Source organism: Lynx canadensis, chromosome F1 (assembly GCF_007474595.2).
Source record: "Lynx canadensis isolate LIC74 chromosome F1, mLynCan4.pri.v2, whole genome shotgun sequence".
Taxonomy (NCBI): Eukaryota; Metazoa; Chordata; class Mammalia; order Carnivora; family Felidae; genus Lynx; species Lynx canadensis.
The window spans coordinates 40,285,506-40,307,475 of record NC_044319.2 but is presented as its reverse complement, the minus strand read 5'-3'; the positions used below and the strand labels follow the sequence as shown (position 1 = coordinate 40,307,475).

The window sequence follows — 21,970 nt, the reverse complement described above, 5'->3', positions numbered from 1 at the left end:
GCATGAAAAAATAGAAAAGTGTGCAGTGCACTAAGATATATGTTAAAAGATCACTGCAGCATTGTTTTAGGAAAAAGTTGGGAACAACTTAGATGTCTATCAACAGAATGGGCACATAAATACGATACAGCCATTTATGGAATATTATGTGATGGTTGAAAAGAATGAGATATATCTAAGAGTGCAACGTGAAAACCTCTCCGGGACACATTTTAGGCGAAAAAGCGAATCAAATAAAATATTTAGTATGATATCATATTATATAACCTCTATCCCTATATCCTCTGTTTCACTATTGGTGCTACCTCTACAAAAACAAATATAGTCAATATTTTTTTGACAATAAAACATTATACAGGTAAAGTGTGTGTTAATACACACTCACTACAGAAAAACTTAAAATGCACTAAAGTATTCAAGGAAAGAAAACACTTGGAATTTCCCCCACCTAGAGAGAACTACTGTGAACATTTTGATGTAGTTTTTTCTGGTATTTTTTCTATATACGTAGCTACAAATTAATCCTTGTCTAAAACAAACCCCAAACTTGGGATTATAGTCTATGCAGTTTGGAAAACCATCTGTTCTTTTATTATACTGTGAGCACTTTCCCATGGCTGAGAAGTGTGATTTTTAGAGGCTGTACAGTATTCTACTTTATGGATATAATAAAGGTAATTAATCTTTTTTATTACTTCTAGATTTTTGCTACTATAAAAGCCTTGTGATGAACATTGCTGTTCATAAACCTGTGTAACTACTTCTTCAGTATCTCACTTTGTACATTATAGTTCTAGACCTCTTAGGAAGATTTTGATTTAGTTGCTCAATTTCCTACTTGCTTAAGTTCTGAGTTATATCACTTGCTATTTAACCCTTTACTCATCATCTTTTATCCCCAGTTCTTACTGCAGTTAAGAGTTACAAGAATAGGTATCCTACCTTTTAAAAACATGTTTATTTATTTTTGTGAGACAGACTAAGTGAGGGAGGGAGGGAGAGAGGAAGGGAGAGAGGGAGAGCGGGACAGGGGGAAGAAGAGAGGAGGGAGAGAGAGAGACAGAGAGAAAGAGAGAAAATCCTAAGCAGTCTCCACGTTGTCAGCGTAGAGCCTGATGTGGGGCTCGAACCCACCAACTGCGAGATTATGACTGTAGCCGAAATCGAGAGTTGGATGCTTAACCGACTGAGCCACCCAGGCACCCCAGCATTCTACTTTTTAGTGCTCCTGTAGCTACAGCACAGCTCTCCTCTTTGCTAAGTGAAAGCCAGTCTTTATTTAGATGCCTAAGACCATCAGACCCAGGGAAAATTTTCACTTAAATTCACCAGCCACCACCACCTTTTCTTGGTGTCCCTTATAACACATGGTCTTGGTGGCATACCGTTACTGTACTTTAGGAAAATGGCGATGGTGAACGGACAGATTTTGCTTTCCATGCTTGCTGTGAATTCTGGGTCTACTGTACAAACGATGCATAGGGTCTCCATCACCAGGTTGAGGACCTCTGAGCTGAACTGGGCTGCTAGGTGAATTAAGCCATCCAGGATACTGGGGAGGAAGGGTTGAAGCACGTGGGTACTCTCCGAGACTTTCAGTTGATCACAATAACTAGAGAGGGAGAAAGAGAGAGAGAGACAGAGAGAGAGAGAGAAAAGCAAGAATTACTCACAAGTGGATCCCTCAATTCCTGGTTTTTCCAATTGTTATCACATGTTACAGCATTTTTACGTGTAGCTTTATGAAGCTACTTGTAGAGTTAGTTTTTACATCTTTCTGTGGCATAGTTTGTAAATATCAGCACCACCATCTCTATGCTAATTTATTTCTGCTTTGGTTTTTACTATTTCTTTTAAACTTTCATCCCTCTCTCACTGTCATGTATGTTATTATACCCAAATTATTAAGATGTTAATGCCTTGTAATTCTTAGATTACTGCTTTAATCACATCCTTCAGATTCTGATAATATAGTCCTGGTATTTTTCTTACACACATACATATATATACACACACATACATATATACATATAAATAAAACTTACATATATATGTAAGTTTTATTTATTTTTGAGAAAGAGGAAAAGAGAGAGAGAATGAGTGGAGGAGGGGCAGAGAGAGAGGGGGACAGGATCTGAAGCAGGCTCTGTGCTGACAGCAGATAGCCTGATGTGGGGCTCAAAGTCACAAACCACGAGGTCATGACCTGAGCTGAAGTCAGGCGCTCAACTGACTGAGCTATCCAGGTGCCCCTATTCCTGTTATTTTTCGAATAGTGTTTTTTTAACATCTTTTCCAACACATCTGTTATTTAGTATACTAACTTTCATGTTGTAACAATTTTGTATTTTTTGGAGTAGTTTTGAGATCAATTTGTATAGATCTTCTATGCAATAAATTTGAATACGATCTGTGCATGATAGGAAAATTGTGTACTAAATTTTGTGTACTATTTGTAGGGTTTAAAGTTTTTTATACATAGTTTTATTCACCTCTATTCAATTAATATTTACTGGATGCTGCTTACCATGTCCAATGTAATAGAATTAAAGACATATTGTCCGAGTCTTTTGTTTATCTTCAAAATGGCAATAAAAGTCAACAGACACTTTCTCTATGTTAAAAGAAACCAGTACAGAAACAAGGCCTTCCGCAGGTACTCAATAAATGTTTTTTCCCCATTTGTTTAAGTGGTTTTTTTTTTTTTTTTTAATTTTTTTTTTTTCAACGTTTATTTATTTTTGGGACAGAGAGAGACAGAGCATGAATGGGGGAGGGGCAGAGAGAGAGGGAGACACAGAATCGGAAACAGGCTCCAGGCTCTGAGCCATCAGCCCAGAGCCCGATGCAGGGCTCGAACTCACGGACCGCGAGATCGTGACCTGGCTGAAGTCGGACGCTTAACCGACTGCGCCACCCAGGCGCCCCTGTTTAAGTGGTTTTACAACCATATTACTTGTGTCAGATGAGGGGTTCGGAGGTCCATAATGAACAGTACAAGTGTGGGCTTTGATCGCAGATTTGTCCATAGACTTTTTGTGTTTTTAGTCCATAACATCTTGATTTTCAATTCCACCTTGCTCTGATCTTTTTCTTTTCTTAAGAGCTGATCTGTCATCTGGCCTTGGTCAGCTCTCAACTCCTTAGACTAGGTTTTGCATTCATCTCTCCACCAGTATTCAGTTGTACTCTACCTCCTCCCTCCCCTCTGCTTCTTCACTCTAATAATTCATAGTTACTGTCCCCTTCTAAAGAACTTGAACCTATACACTCTGGTAGATCAAAAAGATTGTACCATCTACTCAGATCATATGGGAAGCAGGGAAGTTAGACTTTATGCTAAGGGAAGTTAGACTTTATTTTGGAAGCTAGTGTATCTCCAAGTCTTTTACAGATTATTCCTAATTCCTTCTTTGCCCTCCCTCAAAGTCTTCAAGAGAAACTGACACCCCAGGAAGACGCTATAGATTTATCCTGTGTCTTCATGTATCACATGGCATATTGGCTTTCTTCTGGGGTACCTGTATCTCAATTTGAAGAGCACAACTGAAGCCATGAGAATTTTATTGCAGGAGCAAAAATATCAGGCTTTTGCTTTATAAAGAGCAGTTAGACAGCTAAAATAATACAAATTACAGCAGTGGGGGCAGAGACATCAGTTAGGAACCTACTGCAGCACTTCAGGCACAAGAAGTTGAGAATACAAGCTAAGGTAGTAGCAGTAGAAGAAATGAAAACCTAAGGAACCAAGATCTAAAAGGCAGAGATCTGGGATCTCCACTTTTACTAAAACAGGAAATACAAGATCTCCTTAAGATTTAAAGGTATTGATTCTTAAAGAAAAAAAAAAGTACCAATTTCTTTTACTAAAACAGAGAATACATGTAGGGCAGGCTTGGAGGCGGTCAGTAGTAACCTCAGGAGTGGATGTGTTAATTTTAAGATACTTATATAAGATATCTACCACGGTATTAATTAAGTAGAGGATATGTTACTTTAGAGCTCTGGAGAAAGGCTGGCATTAGCTATGATATGGGAAATATGACACAAGTAGAAGTATTTATTGATCGATACCTTGTTTCAGAAATGATTTCAGGTAGTTTGCAATGATTACATAGGTTATGACACAGAAGAATAAATTAAAACCAGGGCAAAAGAAGAAAAGCAAAGGTGGTACGATGACCATTAAAAGGTTGCTAGTGAATTAGAAAGAACAGTTTCAGTGATGTCATAAGGACATAAGCCAGATTGTAACTGGTTGGGAAGCTGAATAGGGAAATGACCAACTGGAGAATCTTGGCTGTGAAGGTAAGAATAGCCAAGATCCCTTCATAAGACAATTTTTAACCTGTGATCCAGAGATGGCGTCAAGAGATCCAGCCCTTGATAGATCATATAAAATTTTATAAACATGTATGAGTGTCCATTTTTCTGGTGTTCAAAATTTTGTCACCTTTCCAGAGAGCTCTGCTTTACCTTTCAAGCAAATTGCTGCCCATGTAGTTAGAGAGTTGAACATTATTTTTTTGAAAGTTTTCTTCACATAATTTTCTTTAAAAAAAAAAAAAAATTTTTTTTTTAAATTTATTATTGAGAGACAGAGAGAGACAGAGCGTGAGCAGGGGAGGGTCAGAGAGAGAGGGAAACAAAGAATCTGAAGCAGGCTCCAGGTTCTGAGCTGTCAGCACAGAGCCCGACGTGGGGCTCAAACTCACAGACCGTGAGATCATGACCTGAGCAGAAGTCGGAGGCTCAACTGACTGAGCCACCCAGGCGCCCCTCTTCACATAATTTTCTGACTATAAAAGTAATATAAACAAATAAATTTTTTAACTTAATTTTTTTCAGTTTTATTGAGGTACAATTGCCATGTAACATTATAAGTTATTTAAAGGGTACACTGTGGTGATCTAATATATACATACACTGGGAAAGGTTTCCCCTCATCTAGTTTGTTAACACATCAACACCTCATATATCTTTTTTTTTTTGGCGAGATAATTTAGTTTTTATTCTCTTGGCAAATTTCAATTATACAACACAGTGTTATCGACTATAATCACATTTTATTTTAGATCCTCGGATCTTGTTCACCTTATAGAGTGTACCCTTTTATCAACCTCTTCCTATTTCCCCCACCTCCCAGAAACCACTTTCTACTATTTTCTAATTTTTAGGTTCCGCATATAAGTGATACCATGCAGTATTTGTCTTTCTCTATTTCACTTCGCACGATGCCTTCAAGGTCCATTATTGTTGTTGCAAATGGTAGAATTTCTTTCTTTCTCAGAGCTGAGTAATATTCCGTTGCATATGTATACCACATCTTTATCCCTTCATCCGCTGACACAGACTTAGGCTGTTCCCATAATGTTGGCTAGTATAAATAATGAGCAGTGAACAAGGGAAGTGCCAGCTCTTCCAGATGCTTTCATTTAAGAAAGTTTTTTTAAAAATGTTTATTTTTGAGAGACAGAGCGAGAGAGAGAGAGAGAGAGAGAGAGAGAGAGAGAACGAGTGGGGGAGGGGCAGAGAGAGAGGGAGACACAGTATCCAAAGCAGACTCCAGGTTCTGAGTTGTCAGCACAGAGCCTGACACGGGCCTCAAACTCCTGAACTGCGAGATCATGACCTGAGCTGAAGTCGTACGCTTAACCGACTGAGACACCCAGGCGCCCCTCCTGCTTTCATTTTCTTCGGATATACACCCCAAAGTGGGACTGTCAGATGATATGGGAGTTCTATTTAAATTTTTTGAGGAACCGCCACGTTTTTCATATACTGCTTTACCAATCAATATACATTCCCACCAACAGTACACAAGGGTTCCCTATTCACATCCTCATCAACACCAGTTATCTTGTCCCTTTTGGATGACAGCCATTCTAACACGTGTGAAGTGTTATCTCATAGTGGTTTTGATTTGCGTTTCCCTGATAATTAGTGATGTTGAGCACCTTTTCATTTACCTATCGGCCATTTATGTCTTCTTTGGAAAAGTGTGTATTCAGTTTCTCCACCATTTTTTAACTGGATTGTTTTATTTGCTATTGAGTTCCTTACATATTTTTAATATTAATCTCTATCAGATATATATGATTTACAAACATTTTCTCCCATTTTATAGGGTGCCTTTTCATTTTGTTGATGGTTTCCTTTGCTGTGCAAAAGCTTTTTTAGTTTGATGTAGTCCCGCTTATTTATTTTTGCTTTTGTTGCCTTTGTTCTTGGTGTCAGATTCAAAAAACCACTGACAAAACCAATCCAAGGATCTTAACTTCCATGTTTTCTTTTAGGAGTTTCATGGCTTTAGGTCTTACATTCAATTTTTTAACCTGAATTTACTTTGTTGTACTGTATAAGGGTCCAGTTTCTTTCTTTTGCATGTGGCTGTCCAGTTTCCCCAACACCATTTATTGAAGAGACTATATTTTTCCCTATTGTGTATTTTTGGCTCCTTTGTTGTAAATTAATAGACTATATATGTGTGGGTTTATTTCTCCACTCTCCATTCTGTTCCACTGATCTATGTATCTGTTTTATGGCAATACCATACTGTTTTGACTACTACAATTTTGTAATTTAGTTTGAAATCAGGGAGTGTGATGCCTCTAGTTTTGTTGTTCGTCCTCAATATTGCTTTGACCATTCGAGGTCTTTTGTGATTCCATACAAAGTTTAGGATTATTTGTTTTATCTCTGTGAAAAATGTCCCTGGGATTTTGACTGCACTGAATCTGTAGATTGTTTTTGGGAGTGTGAACTTTATTTTTTGAGAGAGTGTGCGTGTGCAGGGTGGGGGGCAGAAGGCGAGGAAGAATCTTAAGTGGGCTTCGCGCTCATTGCGGAACTCGATGCAGGGCTTGATCTCATGAACCATGAGATCATGACCTGTGTTGAAGTCAAGAGTCAGATGCTTAACTAACTGAGCCCCTCAGACACCCGAGGAGTGTGAACATTTTAACAGTAATTCTTCCAATGCATTAGCATGGAATTACCTTTCCATTTATTTGTGCTTTCTTCAATTTCCTTCTTCAATGTCTATAGTTTTCTTTTTTAAAAAAAGATTTTATTCTTAAGTAATCTCTACACCATACATGGGGCTCAAACTTACAACCCTGAGATCAAGAGTTACACGCTCAACCAGCTGAGCCAGCCAGGTGCCCCAACTCAATGTCATATAGTTTTCAGGGTATAAATCTTTCACCTACTTGGTTAAATTTATTCTTTGATATTTTATTGTTTTTGATGCAATTATAAATAGCATTGTTTTAAAAAATGTTTTTCATTATTAGAAATGCAACCAAGTTTTGCATATTTTGTCCTATAATTTTCCTGAATTCATTTGTCAGTTCTAACAGTTTTTTTGGTGGAGTCTTTACTGTTTTCTATTTATAATATCATGACAACTGCAAAGAGAGACAATTTTATATCTTCCTTTCCAATTTGGATCCCTTTTCTTTCCTAACTGCTCTAGGTAAAACTTTCAGTACTATGTTGAATAGGAATGGTAAGAGCAGACATCCTTGTCTTATTCTTGATCTTAGAGGAAAAGATTCCAGAGTTTCATTGTTGAGTATGATGTTAGCTGTGAATGTGTCACAGTGGCCTGTATTGTGTTAAGGTATGGTCCTACTATACCCACTGTTGAAAGATTTTATCATGAATAGATATTGAATTTAATCAAATGCTTTTCCTACATCTATTGAGATAATCATATGATTCTTAGCTTTCATTCTATTAAGTGGTATATCACATTTATTGGTTTATATATGTCGAACCATCCTTGCATCTCAGGGATGAATCCCACTTGATCATAGCGTGTGATCCTTTAAATGTACTGTTGAATTTGGTTTCCTAGTATTTTGCTGAGGACTTTTGCATCTATATTCATCAGGGACATTGGCCTGTAGTTTTCTTGTTCTGTCCTTGTCTGGTTTTGGTATCAGAATAATGCTGGCTTCATAAAATGAGTTTGGAAGTGCTCCCTCCTTTTAAGTTTTTTGGAAGAGTCTGAGCAAGGATTGGTATCAATTCTTTAAATGTCTGGTAGAATTCATCTGGTCCTGGTTTTTCTTTTATGGGAAGTTTCTGATTACTGATCCAATAACTTACTTGTTAATGGTCTGTTCAGATTATTTATTTTTTCATGATTCAGTCTTGGTTAGCTATAGGTTTCTAGGAATTTCTCCATTTCTTCCAGATGTCTAGTTTGTTGGCATGTAATTGTTTATAGTAGCCTTTTATGATCCGTTTCATTTCTGTGGTATTCAGTTGTAATGTCTCCTCTTTCATTTCTGATTTTATAGCTGATTCTCCTCTCATTTCTTTTTAGTCTAGCTAGAGTAGGTCAGTTTTGTCTTTTTAGAAAACACAGCTCTCAGTTTAGTTGGTCTTTTCTATTATTTCCCTGGTCTCTATTTTTTGCTCTGATCTTCCTATGGTTAACTTTGAGCTTAGTTTGTTCTTTTTCTAGTTCCTGAGATGTAAAGTTTGGTTGAGATTTTTTTGTTTGTTTGTTTATTCTTAATGTAGGTTTACTTCTATAAACTTCCCTCTTAAAACTGATTTTGCTGCATCCCATAAGTTTCGGTATGTTATATTTCCATTTTTGTTTATTTCAAGACAGTTTTCTATTTTTCTATTTCTTCTTTCCATGGATTAAGAGTGTGTGGTTATTTTTCATGTATTTGTGAATTTTCCAGTTTTCCTCCTGTAACTGATTTCTAGTGTCATTTCACTGTGATTGGAAAAGATAGTTTTCCTAGGACTTGTTTTGTGACCTAACACATGACTTTTCCTGGAGAATATTCCATGCATGCTTGAGAAGAACGTGTATTCTGCTGCTGTTGGACAGAGCACTCTGTATATATCTATTAGGTGCCTGTAGTCAAAAGTATAAAGGCCAATATCTCCTTACTGATTTGTTTGGATGATTTATCCATTGTTGAAAGTGGGGTACTGAAGTCCCCTACGATTACTATATTATTGTCTGTTTCTCCCCACCCGCCCCCCTCTTTTTTAAAATTTTATGAGAAAGAGCAAGAGAGAGAGCACATACACATGCTAGCAGGGAAGAGGGGCAGAGGGAGAGGGAGAGGCAGGAAGAGGGAGAAGGAGAGGAGAGGTGAAGAGAGGGAGAGAGGGAGAGAGGGAGAGATGGAGAAAGGGAGAGAGGGAGAGGGAGAGAGAGAGGGAGAGAGAGAGGGAGAGAGGGAGATAGAGAGAAAAACACCCCAAGCAGGCTCCGTGCTGTCAGTGTGGAGCCTGACACAGGGTTCAATGTGGGGCTTGATCCCATGACTCTGAGATCATGACCTGAGCTGACTGAGGCACCCAGGTGTCCCTATTTCTCCTTTCAGACGTTAGTATTTGCTTAATATATTTAGGTGCTCCAATGTCAAATGTACATATATTTGTTATATCTTGATGAATTGACTCATTTATCATTACCTAACAATATTTTTTGGTCTCTTGTACAGCTTTTGAGCTAAAGTCTATTTTATCTGATAAAAATACAGCTACCCTTGCTTTCTTTTGGTTTCTATTTGCATGGAATAGTTTTTCCATCCCCTCACTTTGAGCATATGTGTCTTGAAGGGAGTCTCTTGTAGGTAGTATATAAATTGGGTCTTTTTAAAAATCCATTCAGCTACTCTGGACTTTTGATTAGAGATTTAAATCCATTTACATTGAAAGTAATTTTTGATAAGTAAAGACTTACTAATGCCACTTTATTATTTCCTCTTCTGTAGTTTCCTTGTTCCTTTCTTCCTCTCTTGCTGTCTTCCTTTGTGAATTTATGATTTCCCATAGTGGAATGCTTTGATTCTGTTGTCTATTGTAGATTTTTGCTTTGTGGTTATTCTAAGGCTTACAGAAAACATTTATAGATATAACCATTTATTTCACAATGGTAATTCTGATTGTATACAAAAGTTCTACCCTTTATTCCCTCTCATGTTTTTGATGTCACAATTTCACTTTTTATAGTGTATATTCACTAACAAGTTACTTAGCTATTTATTTTGTCCTTTAACTTTTAGAGTTAAGTGTTTAACACACCACCAGGTTACAGTATTAGAGCATTCTGAATTTGATTATATACGTATTTTTACCAGTGTGTAGTATATTTCATATTACTAATTTCATTTCAGCTTAAAGAATTCCTTTCAGCACTTCTTGTAAGGTAGGTCTAGTGGTGAAGAATTTCTTCAGCTTTGTTTGAGACACTTTATCTTGTCTTTGTTCCTGAAGAACATCTTTGCCGCATATTCTTGGTTGGCAGTTTTTATTTTCAGTACTTTGAATATATCATCCCATTCTCTTCTGGCCTGTGAGGTTTCTACTGCAAAATCAGCCGATAATCTTACGGGGATTTCCTTGTATGAGAGAACATTTTTTTTCTCTTTCTACTTTAAAATCCACTTGATTTTAGACAGTTTTATTATAATGTATATTGGAGATCACTTTAAACTGAAATTTGGGGGTGAAATATTAGCTTCATGAACTTGGATGTATACTTTCTCCTCAGATTTGGAAAGTTCTCAGACACTTTTTCTTTCTTTTTTTTTAATGTTTATTTATTTATTTGGAGAAAGACAGAAAGAGAAGAAGAGAGAGAATCCCAAGCAGGCTCCATTCTCAGTGCAGAGCCCAATGTGGGTCTTGATCTCACAACCATGAAATCATGACCTAAGCTGAAATCAAGAGTTTGACGTTTAACCTGTTGAGTGACCCCAGGTGTCCCTCAGACATTATTTCTGTAAATAAGCTTTCTGCCCCCTTCTACCTCTCCTTCTGGGGCTCCAATTTATTCACAGATTGTTTCTCCTAATGGTATCCCAAAGTTCACATAGGTTTTCTTCATTCTTTTTCATTCTTTATTCTTTGCCCTCCTTGAGTGGGTAATTTCAAGGTCTTGTCTTCTACCTTACAGGTTCTTTCTTTCCTCTGCTTGAGTTGTTCTGCTGTTGATGGTCTCTGTTGCATTTTTTCTTTCATTCATCGTATTCTTCACGTCCAGAATTTCTGCTTGGTTCTTTTTCATGATTTCTGTCTTTGTTGAACTTCTCATTTTGTTTATGTATTGTTTTTCTGATTTCATCAATTTGTTTTTCTGTTTTCTTATAGCTCACTGAGCTCCTTAAAATAGCTCTTTTGGATTCTTTATCAGGTATATCATAGATTTCTATCTTTGGGGTCAGTTACCAGAAAATTATTGTGTTCCTTTTGTGGTGTCATGTTTCTTTGATTTTTCATGTTCCTTGAAGTCTTTCTTGTATTGCTGTCTTCACAAGTGAAGTAACAGTTACTTCCTCCAGTCTTTATTGACTGACCCCTTCAAAGTGTCCAATCTTGGACTCTTCTGCCCCAGTGGTATGCTGGAATTCCTCTGTTGGACTCCTGAACTTCCACAGAGGGATTCCCTCATCCATGAGTGGATTGTCTAAATCTGTGTTCTCCAGGACCACAGCTGAAAGGGAGTGGAGCCAGTTCATGGGCTACTTCAGGGTCCACATCTGGGATTGAGGTCTGTATTCCTATTATGCAACACACAATTGGGTAAGATTCTCCTGGGTACTTAGTGTGTGGTGCTGGTGATAGAATCCAAGCCAAATGGGGCTGTAGCCATGCCCTCAAGGGCATGGAGCTGTGTCTCAGGCTACAGCCAGGGCCAGGGTTAGTGTATCGGCTGCTGGGGTGTGGGCCCATCCTCTCAAAATAGCTCTCCTTGTTTTTGGATGGCACTGGGGTTTCACAGTCTCCTCTCTGGGTCTCACAGCTCCCACAAAGACATGTTGTCCACCATGAGATGCCAAGTTATTGTTGAGGGAGAGACACTAGTGCAGGGCGTCTTATTCAGTTATCTGGCTTACATCATTTCCCTTCAATGCTTTCTAAAGACATATATAATGAACAGCATCTCAATCTCTGCTTCAAAAGGTAAGAAGACAGCGCAGATAGGTAGAAGATGAATTTTGTACTTTTAGGATTTTAGGTAGTTTTTAGGATTCAACTGAGACTTTTAAGTTTGGACTTTAATATGTTTGTTAAAGCAACAATGCTCCATCTGATCTTGGTAGGAATATAAATAAATGACTAGCTGAGCAACTAGTATACTGGCTGTGAAAAAGAGGTAAAATTGGGAAAAAAGAAGCAGTGTTTCTAGGCTACGTTATCCCAAACTTAACTTCAAATACAGAGAAATCAATCAACAAAATGACCTGGCTCTAATCCTACTTCTATAATTCTTTAATGTGCAATCCTATGCATGTTATTTATCTCTTGATGCCACGTTCCTGATATGGTTTCTTTCCCTCTCCACTCACCATTTTGTAGGAGATCTTCATCAGAAATTTCTAAGCAACATAATCTACTGGTCAAATGCTGTTTGGGACTTCTACTTTGAGTAATTTTCTCTTAAGTAGCGCATAACACCCTAAGGTGGTGTACTCACCCCCAGATGGCTCTCACAGCAGATATTCGAACAGATGGGGGTTGTGTCTCATGAAGACCACTAACTGTTGCCTGTAGAAACTGCTGGATCAATTCAGGAGACATAGCAACAGTGAACCGACTGGCAGCCCAAAGTGCCCGGCCCAAGAGAAAAGGAGACACTGGGAGGAAGAGAGACCAATTAGGGGTTGAACAATAAAAAGGTTCTGTTACTTGCCCTTTCTCCTTCTCACCTCCATCCTCGACTTGTCACAGTAACTGGATACTACATAAAATATACAACTTACTTAACGAAAAAGCATGACCTTATAAGATAAAAGCAAATATATGACCTTTGGTACAGAATCATTTTCCCAGTTTCACTTTGCACTATTTGCAAAGTAGATATTGAATATTCTTAGGCTAAAAAGACTTACCTCTCTCATTCCCATCCCTAGCTCTCATTATCCTTTACCTGCACTACTAGTTAGTCCTCTAAATGTCTTCTCCATTGCCAGTTGTTCCTACTCTTGGACCATCGTTGGAACATTGTAAATCATAGTTCTGTCATTATTTAGTATCTATCAATAAATTCCATAGTCTACCAAATAAAGACCATTTTAGTTAAGCCTTATATTCAACACCCCCTGAGGTCAATGACTAGCATTACCTGTGGTTTCCCTTTATGCCTTCTAAACTCAACCATACACCCCTCCCAGCAACTCACATCTTACTTTGCCATTTCTGTGCTTTGTATATAGGCCAACACATTCACTGCTACTTGCATAACCGAACTGACTTCTTGGGCTAAAGTAATCCTAACTATCTCTGTGCTGCTGTAATCCTATGTCTTTAGCTTTCTTACATGTAGCATATTTTGTTGGATATTCCAGCCACCAGTGTAAGGACTACTACCCCCCCACCCCCACCCCTGCCCCCGCTTACTATAACCTGCCTGATGACAGAGACTATACTTACTCAGCTTGTCACAGGGCTTAACTTAGTTACTTGTAAACATGTAGTTGATGAGAATTATTGAGCAGAACCTAACAACCTGTGCCATTCATATAATTTAAAATACATACTAATTTATGTAATACAGAGTAGCAGCTCTCAAAGTATGGTCTAGGGACTCTTGGGAGTCCCAAAAGTTAAAACTTTCATAGTGATATCAAGACATTATCCATCTTTTTCACTCTCACTCCTTCTCAAGTGTACAGTGGAGTTTTCCAGAGGTCATCTGATGTGCTGACACCACAGCTCTGACAGCTAATGAAATGTATGCTTGCAATTCCTGTGTTTTAGAAACTTCTCAGTTTTAATTTTTAATATGTTAAATATTGACACAGAAAATTCACACAAAAATCTCTTTCGGACCACTGATAATTTTTAAGAGAGCAAAGAGGTCCTGACACCAGAAAGCTTGAGAATGGCTGGTGTAGAAAAGTTTTTAACTGTAGGCAGGACAACTGTCTCAATTGTAAATATTCTCAAGTCTCCACGAATTTCTGAAGGTTCTTTACCAGGGTAAATTCTATAAAAAATATGTTGATGGATTTGAGAACTTTGAACACTTTCATTCAACACATAATTATGAAATGTCTATTATATGCAAAGCATTGAGGGACACAAACATGTATTAGACATGATTTCTATTTTCAGACACCTTATATTCTAGTATGAAAAAAGAAAACATATTCACCAGCGTAAGTTAAGTATAGAGTGAAAAAGGATATTCCCAATGGGTCTGAGCTCTGGATGTTCAACCACTTTAATTCTGTGATTCAGAGAATGGAGGTGATGCCACACATATCTTATAATAGATTACCTATTTAGAGTTAGAGTAGAATGCTTTCAAATGGCTTCAGCTACTCAAACGGCTAGCCTACGAGTGAGAGGCAAGTGAACGGATTGAGAATAGAGCAAACAATGCCACATGTCCCGTGATTTACGTATTTGGACAAAGCAAAGATGACCTTTTGTAATGGGGGAAGTCTCTAAGGATCAGAATAAGGCATGGCATAGGCAGAAACAATGTAGCTGAAGATGGCAAAGAGAGAAATGATGATTCTTAATCACTGCTCTACATTGCTGGAGAAATAAATCTAATATAGTAGAGCCTACTTTTTTTTTTTTTTCAAGGCAAGTAGCTAACATGAACATGAGAAGGGAACATTCTAGTTATCTGGATATTGGCCAAGAATAAAGTTTGAGAAAAAAGACAGGAAACAAACAGGAAGAATGACACTGACATAAACTGTCTAAAGGTAGTTTGGACTTAATAATGACAGAACTCAAGCCAAAGTTCTCAAGGTACAGCAACCAAATCTGCATCCTATTCAAATGCCAAAACCATCCATAAATGTGAGCACAGATTTGGAAGGGAAGTAAACAGAGTGGAAAAATTATGAATGTGGCAATATTAGTATCTTTGTTGGTAAAGCTTGAGCCACGGTCTCTAGGCTGTGTTAGAAGTTTAGATGAGTTCAAGCTCTAGGGTGGAAAGAATTTTCCACTCTAAGGACACATGAATATCTGGCCTACCTATCCAAATGAACAATATAACTGAGTTGATGACAGGCGTGAATCCTGGCATTGTACTAAAATGTACCTGAGAGGTTGAGGTCTGCAAGGATGACATTGGTCAGGAACCCATGCATGTCAAAATGGATCCTGCCATTCTTCACACTGTCAGTGATGATGGACTTCACCGAGCCAAGGGCAAGCATGCATGCCTCATGTATCTTCCACCTGCAAAAGTGATACCATAGCCTGGTAAAACAAACTACACTGCCAAAAAGACATCTGAAGGAAGTAGAAACATGAATGGGTAGTCCAGCACAATCTGACCCAAAAGGGACATTTATCTACCCTTCTAATCTAAACCTACAGCTGAAAACAGGGAAATTTAATAACAGATTTTTCTAATTAAAAACAAAGTAAAGGTCCTTCCCTTCAAGGCTTTCGGAATCAAGGGGTACAATAAAAGCATCTTAACCAATTATTTTAAGGTTGGGAGGATGGCTTTAAAACACATGATTCAAAGCAAGGATCTGCCTCAGATCTGATGCCCAGAACATGTCCCTAAGTTAAGTATCAGTTGCTCACTCTTACCAGTGTTCGGTGCCGCTGTTTTTGGTTTGCTCAGCCTCTTGTAAGTGCCGGGTGGCTGCAGCAGCCAGGGCCGCTGCACTCTCATTCTGGAAATCAGTGGCCACAGCCTAGGGAGAGAGGGGAGGGCTAATAAACCTATCTGTGCAATTAAACCCATCTTAATTGCAAACTGCAAATTTAATTGCAAACTCAATGGTTCACGCTCATTCACACACACATGCCCAGTCCCAATTAGGCATATTAAAAATATAACCCTTATTAGTTCAGGGTCTTTAATGGAATTAAAGTAGTATTTCTGCAGTGCCTAGGCTTGTAAAGCTAACAAAATGTAAAGCTCTCTGGCTATATTGAGCAGAGTATAAGTGAGCAATGATTAATTCAGCTTCGAATGAAGCTTATTTATTCTGGGAGCTTGACTGTAGAAATAAAAGGCTAATCTACGAACTGAAACTTAGTTGTGATCTTTCATAGGTGCCTTAGAAATACTAAAGGTTAATGAGAAGTGAGTTCGCTAATAATGAGAACCTCTCACCCAACAGAACACAAGAGGCAGTTTCTTCACACAACTTCCACCCAGAGACAATTCTATGCACTAGTGAGAGCCAAAGAAAACAGCAGATGTTTGTTTGGATGTTCATCTCTCAGTAATCTAATTTCTTAAAAATGTTTGCCAACATCTGGTTTATGCTACAGATTCTGGCTTAAGAGTGAATTAAACTGAATGTTCCTGATTCAATTACCCTTATTAGAACACTTTATCCTCTGCACAATTTTTACATCTAATATTTACTTGTAAACCAAAACCAGCAGGAATGACTTTGGAATTCCAGAGTCTCAAACTTCATTTGAGAAGCTCTTTTATTATCCTCAAAGAAGTCTAAGATAAAGTCACTCAATAACACTGCTCAACTTGGGTTAGTTGTCTACAAAGAAGAGGGAACGTTCAAGTGATTGGTTAGGATATTCTGGTTCAAGTATCAAGGGAACCCACTTACAAGCAATAGGTCTTGAGCTGCAATCCTAACAGTGTAGGAGAAAGTATCATCATCTTCATCTTCAACAAACTGTTGGGGGTTGGCTGTCCATACTTTAATCTGAAAGGATGATGCAGTTAGGTCTTTGTGAGGTTGCCAATCTGGTTCATATGTTCCCTTTTTTCATCCACACACCCAGAAGATTTCAACCTTTTGTTTTCATTTATTATTATTTTTTAAAGATTTTATTTTTAAGCAATCTCTACATACAACGTAGGGCTTGAACTCACAACCGCGAGACCAAGTGTCACATGCTCCAATGACTGAGCCAGCCAGGCACCCTCTTTTGTTTTTATCTTGAACGGAACTCTAGCCTCAGTCTTTTCTCTTTGATGTAGAGAAGTAAATCCTTTACCAAGGCAAGTAACAAAAGTTACTGCTCTCTAGTAGACACTGAGCTGATTACTAGTTCTCTGCTACTTTTAACCAGCTTTCACTTTCTGATAGATCAACTTTGAATATATTTGACTATATTAGGTCTGATGGAATATTTAATGTGAAAATTTTGTCGATTCTTGTGCTATTTATATAAGAGAGGCATTATCTTATTTTTTTAATGCTCCTTTCTAGTCTACTGACCCAACAACCAGGCTAATGATCTCTATATGTCAGTATTTATAGAAAAGGAATAGATTCTTCCAGAAACCAGGGTCTTTGGTTAGTGGTAGTATGGAAGCAAAAGTAAAAGTATTCTCAAAGTCCAATTATCTAATATAGGAGTTAATAAAATCACAGAATGCAGAGATTTCCTAGAGGGGCACCTGGGTGGCTCAGTCAGTTGAGCATCTGACTTCGGCTCAGATCATGATCTTACGGTTTGTGAGTTTGAGGCCCACATTGGGCTCTGTGCTGGCAGTGCAGAGCCTGCTTGGGATTCTTTCTCTCTCTGCCCCTCCCCTGCTTGCATGTGCACCTGCATGCACTCTCTCTCTCTCTCTCTCTCTCTCTCTCTCTTGCAGAAATATTAAAAAAAAAAAAAAGCTTTCCTAGAACTTCACATGAAGTTATTCTTCTAGTGTCTATTTTTAGAAATATAACTGTTCACTTGACCTAGATCTCACATTCAAGTTGCACTTTCTAAAAAGAAGCTGGTAACTGTCTCCCAAATATCATTTACCTGTTCCTCAGTGATTTGCATGTACAGGATTATATAGTAAATCAACTCAGGCAAGGCTTTCTTAACAGTGCTTTTGAATTTGCTATTTTCTAGGAGAGCATGGACAAACTCAAAAATGCTAAAGACGAGATTTTCAAAGCCCAGGACTTCACCTACAGGAAATACACAAGAGAAGATTTTAATGACAAGCAAACAAAAGGACAGCATGTATGCTGGAAATGAGCTACATTATCTTGGTAAATTAATGAATATTTACAGTCCTTGCTAATTTTTATTCCCAAGGGAACAAAGAGAGACGCTAAGGAGTCAAAGAAAGGAACTTCGAGAATATCAAAGATTCTTTGGTTTCTTAAGCAAAAGAATCAGAAACACTGAATATATCTTCCAGCGTGTCTATTTTTGATTTGAAACACTTAAAAAATATTAAAACAGAAATGAAAATATCATCTGCCACAAAGAAGTAGGCTGGATTAGATGGCCTTTAAGGTATCTCTTCTAAATCAGAAATTCTATTTTATGAGATTTATGCAAATGCCTTTGAGGAACAGATTAAAGATTTTCAATGTCTCATTTCCCCACATCTAATACACTGAAAGGAAACTCAACTAGAAAACTTAACTTACGAGAGTGAAGCCTCTACGTTACCGCTATTATCTGTCTCTGGCTTTTTTCCTTTCCTAGAGCCCTTTCCTCACCGAGTGGTGTATCTGTTAAGATCAGATAAACTACATACCATCAGAATCCACAGGATCTTCTACTTCTTCTGTGTAATTTACTTCTGTCCTCACATAAGTATGATGAAGAGTAAAGAAATAGAATTTGGAGTCTGCTTTACATATATTCTACAAGAGAATGTTACACATTCCAACACTAAGAGCAGATACTTTAAAAAAGTCATTTAAAAAAGTGGAGTCATATGAATGCAAGACCCAGTGCTAGATTCCCGACTACAGGTGGTAGCAGGTCCCTCAAGCTTTCTGAAAAGGATATAAAGCTGCACTCTCAGTTAGGGTGTTCCAGACAATAGGCAGAATCTGTTGCATGGAGGACACCATGTGCTTTGGGAAGTTTTTCACCAGGGCTGTCACTGCCTGAGAAATTACAGAGAAAAAAGACCTGAGAGTTACGAGTGATGGAGGAGAAAAACCAATGATTTCAGACCATCCTCTAAAACTCCAAGTACCTCAACGGTAGTAAATATTTACCTTTAGGACTTCCATCTTAAACCCACTGTCAGATGTGGGGCCATCTGGTATCTGGAGGGCCTGAACAAAGGCCTCTGTGAACTGCTGCACCACAGGAAAGATCAGAACTTTGGCTGCACCCTGGTAACAAACCAGTCAATATTGAACATACTTATAAATCAATGGCTTCAATGCACATATCAAACACCAAGATCTGAGGCATCGAAAGATTTCTCTGGGCTCAGGTTCCAATCAGAAAAGTACAGCTATCAAGTCACTGGAAGTGCTACCCAAGATTTCATATTTCCTTCTCTAACACCTGCAGTTCCTCACCACGGCCTTCTTAAAAGTTATTGTACAAGACCAACTTTTCAAAACTACTTTGGAATGACAGGGATTGGTGTTTTTCAGCTAGCTTTGTCTCATGTGAGACCAAAAAAAAAGGCTATAAAAGAGTAGTCAAGTTCTGGGTGATGATTAATATGAAAAGATGCAGGATAAGGTGTCAGAAGAAATAAGGCTCAAATGAAAGGAAACTAAATTATATACAAATGTAATCAAAATGTTAAATGCAACCACAATTAGCATGCATTCTGGTACTCTTGAAATGAAATCAGTCACTGCTGTGCCTCCAACAGAAGGCATAAAGATTTTTAAGCATGAAGTCTGTTAGTGACCAAAAGGCTTCCTTACCTTTTCCAATTCCTCCATGTTACAGATCATATGGGCACAAGTGGTAAAAATCTCCACAGCTCGGGAACGGGTTCGAATACCATACACCTGGGAAAAGTTACAGCAGAGCCCTGAGATAGGTATGTCTGTGTCTATGTTTGCATATCTGGGGTCAGAAGAAAAACTAGGACTTCTCAATCTGACATGGGACTGGATTCCTAGAGAGATCGGAAACACCATCCACTCATATCCAGCAGATACGGATATTCTCTTTAATTCAGAGAATAAAAGCCAGCAGAACGTTAGAATTCACTGGAATTAGCCTATATATGTAGGCCTCTGTGGTCTGATTTTATTAAAAATATTAGGCTTGGCACTGCTTGAAATCTCAACACAGTCAACGTATTTCTTTCAAAAGATAGACCCTTGACTGGGGCAGAGTGAAGTAGGGAGGTTAAAACATTACCCACTGGGCACTCATAGTTTATTGTGAATGAGTCACCATTTGTATATACGGTAATCAAACACATATACAGTATATTATAAACCTATTATGGGCAATGCAGTGATAGACTGCTTCCACACAGTTGACTGAGGTGCCGTAACGAGGCAGGATGCCGTAATGAGAGGATAGAGGGAGCACAAAGCACTAGGTGCTCAAGGGATGCAGGGTGCCAGGAGCTATGAAATCATAATGTGAAGAAACAATGCAGCTCTCTCACTCCCTTATCAAAGGCTGGCCCCTGCAGTTATATGTGAAGGTTCTAAGGTTAACCCAGATTCAGATCTCTGTCCGTTCTGGTCTTTAGGTGTGGGGATCGCCGCAAATATAACAGTCTCCCACACGAGATGTGGAGGCTGACCAGAACCTAAGCAGCTCTTACTTGCTGTGATCCTGGAGCTGAGATTGCATACCTCGGCCATAGTGAAGATCTTATACATCTCTGGGAGGATGACAGGAGCAACAAGTGGCATCTGTGTGTCTGTTACTTCTCGAGTGAATTCTACAAAGAAAAATGGAGTACTATAAAAAATACTGCTTTATAAATATGGAAGTGGGAAAATTTTCACACTGCTTCTAAGTGGCAGTTCCCAAGCAGATAGCGTACAGGTAAAGACACAGGCCTGGTGGTCTTATTCTGGGGAAGGAACAGTAGCAAGAGTTATTATTTGTTAGAAAGGGAAGAGAAGGGGCGCCTGGGTGGCTCAGTCGGTTAAGCCTCCGACTTCAGCTCAGGTCACGATCTCACAGTCCGTGAGTTCGAGCCCCGCGTCGGGCTCTGGGCTGACAGCTCAGAGTCTGGAGCCTGCTTCGGATTCTGTGTCTCCCTCTCTCTCTGCCCCTCCCCCGTTCATGCTCTGTCTCTCTCTGTCTCAAAAATAAATAAAAAAAAAAAACGTTAATAAAAAAAAAAAAAAAGAAAGGGAAGAGAATAGCACAAAGATACAGGAAAATACGTAAGATTGAGAAAAAAACCTTTATGTAAACACTGAAAGAAAATCTCTAAGAGCTGCATAAAAGTCCTTGTAAGGTCACCTTAGGAAAATCCTGTATTAGTCTAATTTATACCTGATCGTCAACATCCAGATGCACTTTAAGGTGTCTTACATTTGATTCCATTTAAAAAAAAAATTTTTTTTTTAAACATTTATTCATTTTGGAGAGTGAGAGAGACAGAGCACGAGTGGAGGAGGGGCAGAGAGAGAGGGAGACACAGAACCCGAAGCAGCTCCAGGCTGTGAGCTGTCAGCCCAGGGCCTGATGCGGGGCTCGAACTCACGGACTGTCAGATCATGACCTGAGCTGAAGTCGGATGCTCAACCGACTGAGCCACCCAGGCGTCCCTTTTTGGTTCCATTTTTAATACTCTCCCTTGGTGAGTTGTTTTGATCCGCATAATAAAACATATGCAGGCTTACTAGGCTTCAACTCCACTCTGTATATGTTATTCTTCCCAGTGAATGACATTTATTGACCTAGAAGCCAGAGGTTGCTGCTCATTGGAAGAGAAAGGATTTCCACCATACGAATGTGGCAAAAAGCAACCTATATACGAAATGAGACTTGAAGAAGGTGAGAGAAATAGAGGTTGTGTCTTTCTCTTCACTTTGTGCACAAGGCACTGGGAAAGTATGAAGGGGTCTCATGGGGTCCCGTGGGTCTCATGTTACTAAAACTGTGAAATAAATACAAGCCCCGGGGTTCCAGTGTTTGTTCACTTTTTCTGCTGCTTTTCCTGGCAATTCCCCATTATCACTACAGAAATGGAGCTAGTGAACTGGGACATTTTTCAGGAGAATCTGCAACTAGAAATGCATGTCGGCACTTTCAAGGTTAATATACCCCCCAAATTTTGGGCAATATCAATCGCCAGAAGTCGTATGAAGATCATGTATTCAAGACTGAGTCT

General features: G+C 38.6%; 1 protein-coding gene across 1 annotated transcript in view; it reads right to left on the bottom strand.

The window, feature by feature from the left end:
* Window positions 1–21,970, bottom strand: part of IPO9 (importin 9) — a 56,327-nt gene that overhangs the window by 10,142 nt on the left and 24,215 nt on the right. Inside the window, exons 5-15 of the mRNA XM_030302125.2 lie at window positions 20,475–20,563; window positions 19,581–19,667; window positions 18,909–19,028; window positions 18,694–18,794; window positions 18,437–18,495; window positions 17,704–17,855; window positions 16,548–16,646; window positions 15,553–15,659; window positions 15,050–15,189; window positions 12,461–12,620; window positions 1,386–1,612 (exon numbers count right to left, since the gene is read on the bottom strand). Coding sequence (XP_030157985.1) covers window positions 1,386–1,612; window positions 12,461–12,620; window positions 15,050–15,189; window positions 15,553–15,659; window positions 16,548–16,646; window positions 17,704–17,855; window positions 18,437–18,495; window positions 18,694–18,794; window positions 18,909–19,028; window positions 19,581–19,667; window positions 20,475–20,563 — 1,341 coding nt within the window. The remainder of the gene's footprint in view (window positions 1–1,385; window positions 1,613–12,460; window positions 12,621–15,049; window positions 15,190–15,552; window positions 15,660–16,547; window positions 16,647–17,703; window positions 17,856–18,436; window positions 18,496–18,693; window positions 18,795–18,908; window positions 19,029–19,580; window positions 19,668–20,474; window positions 20,564–21,970) is intronic.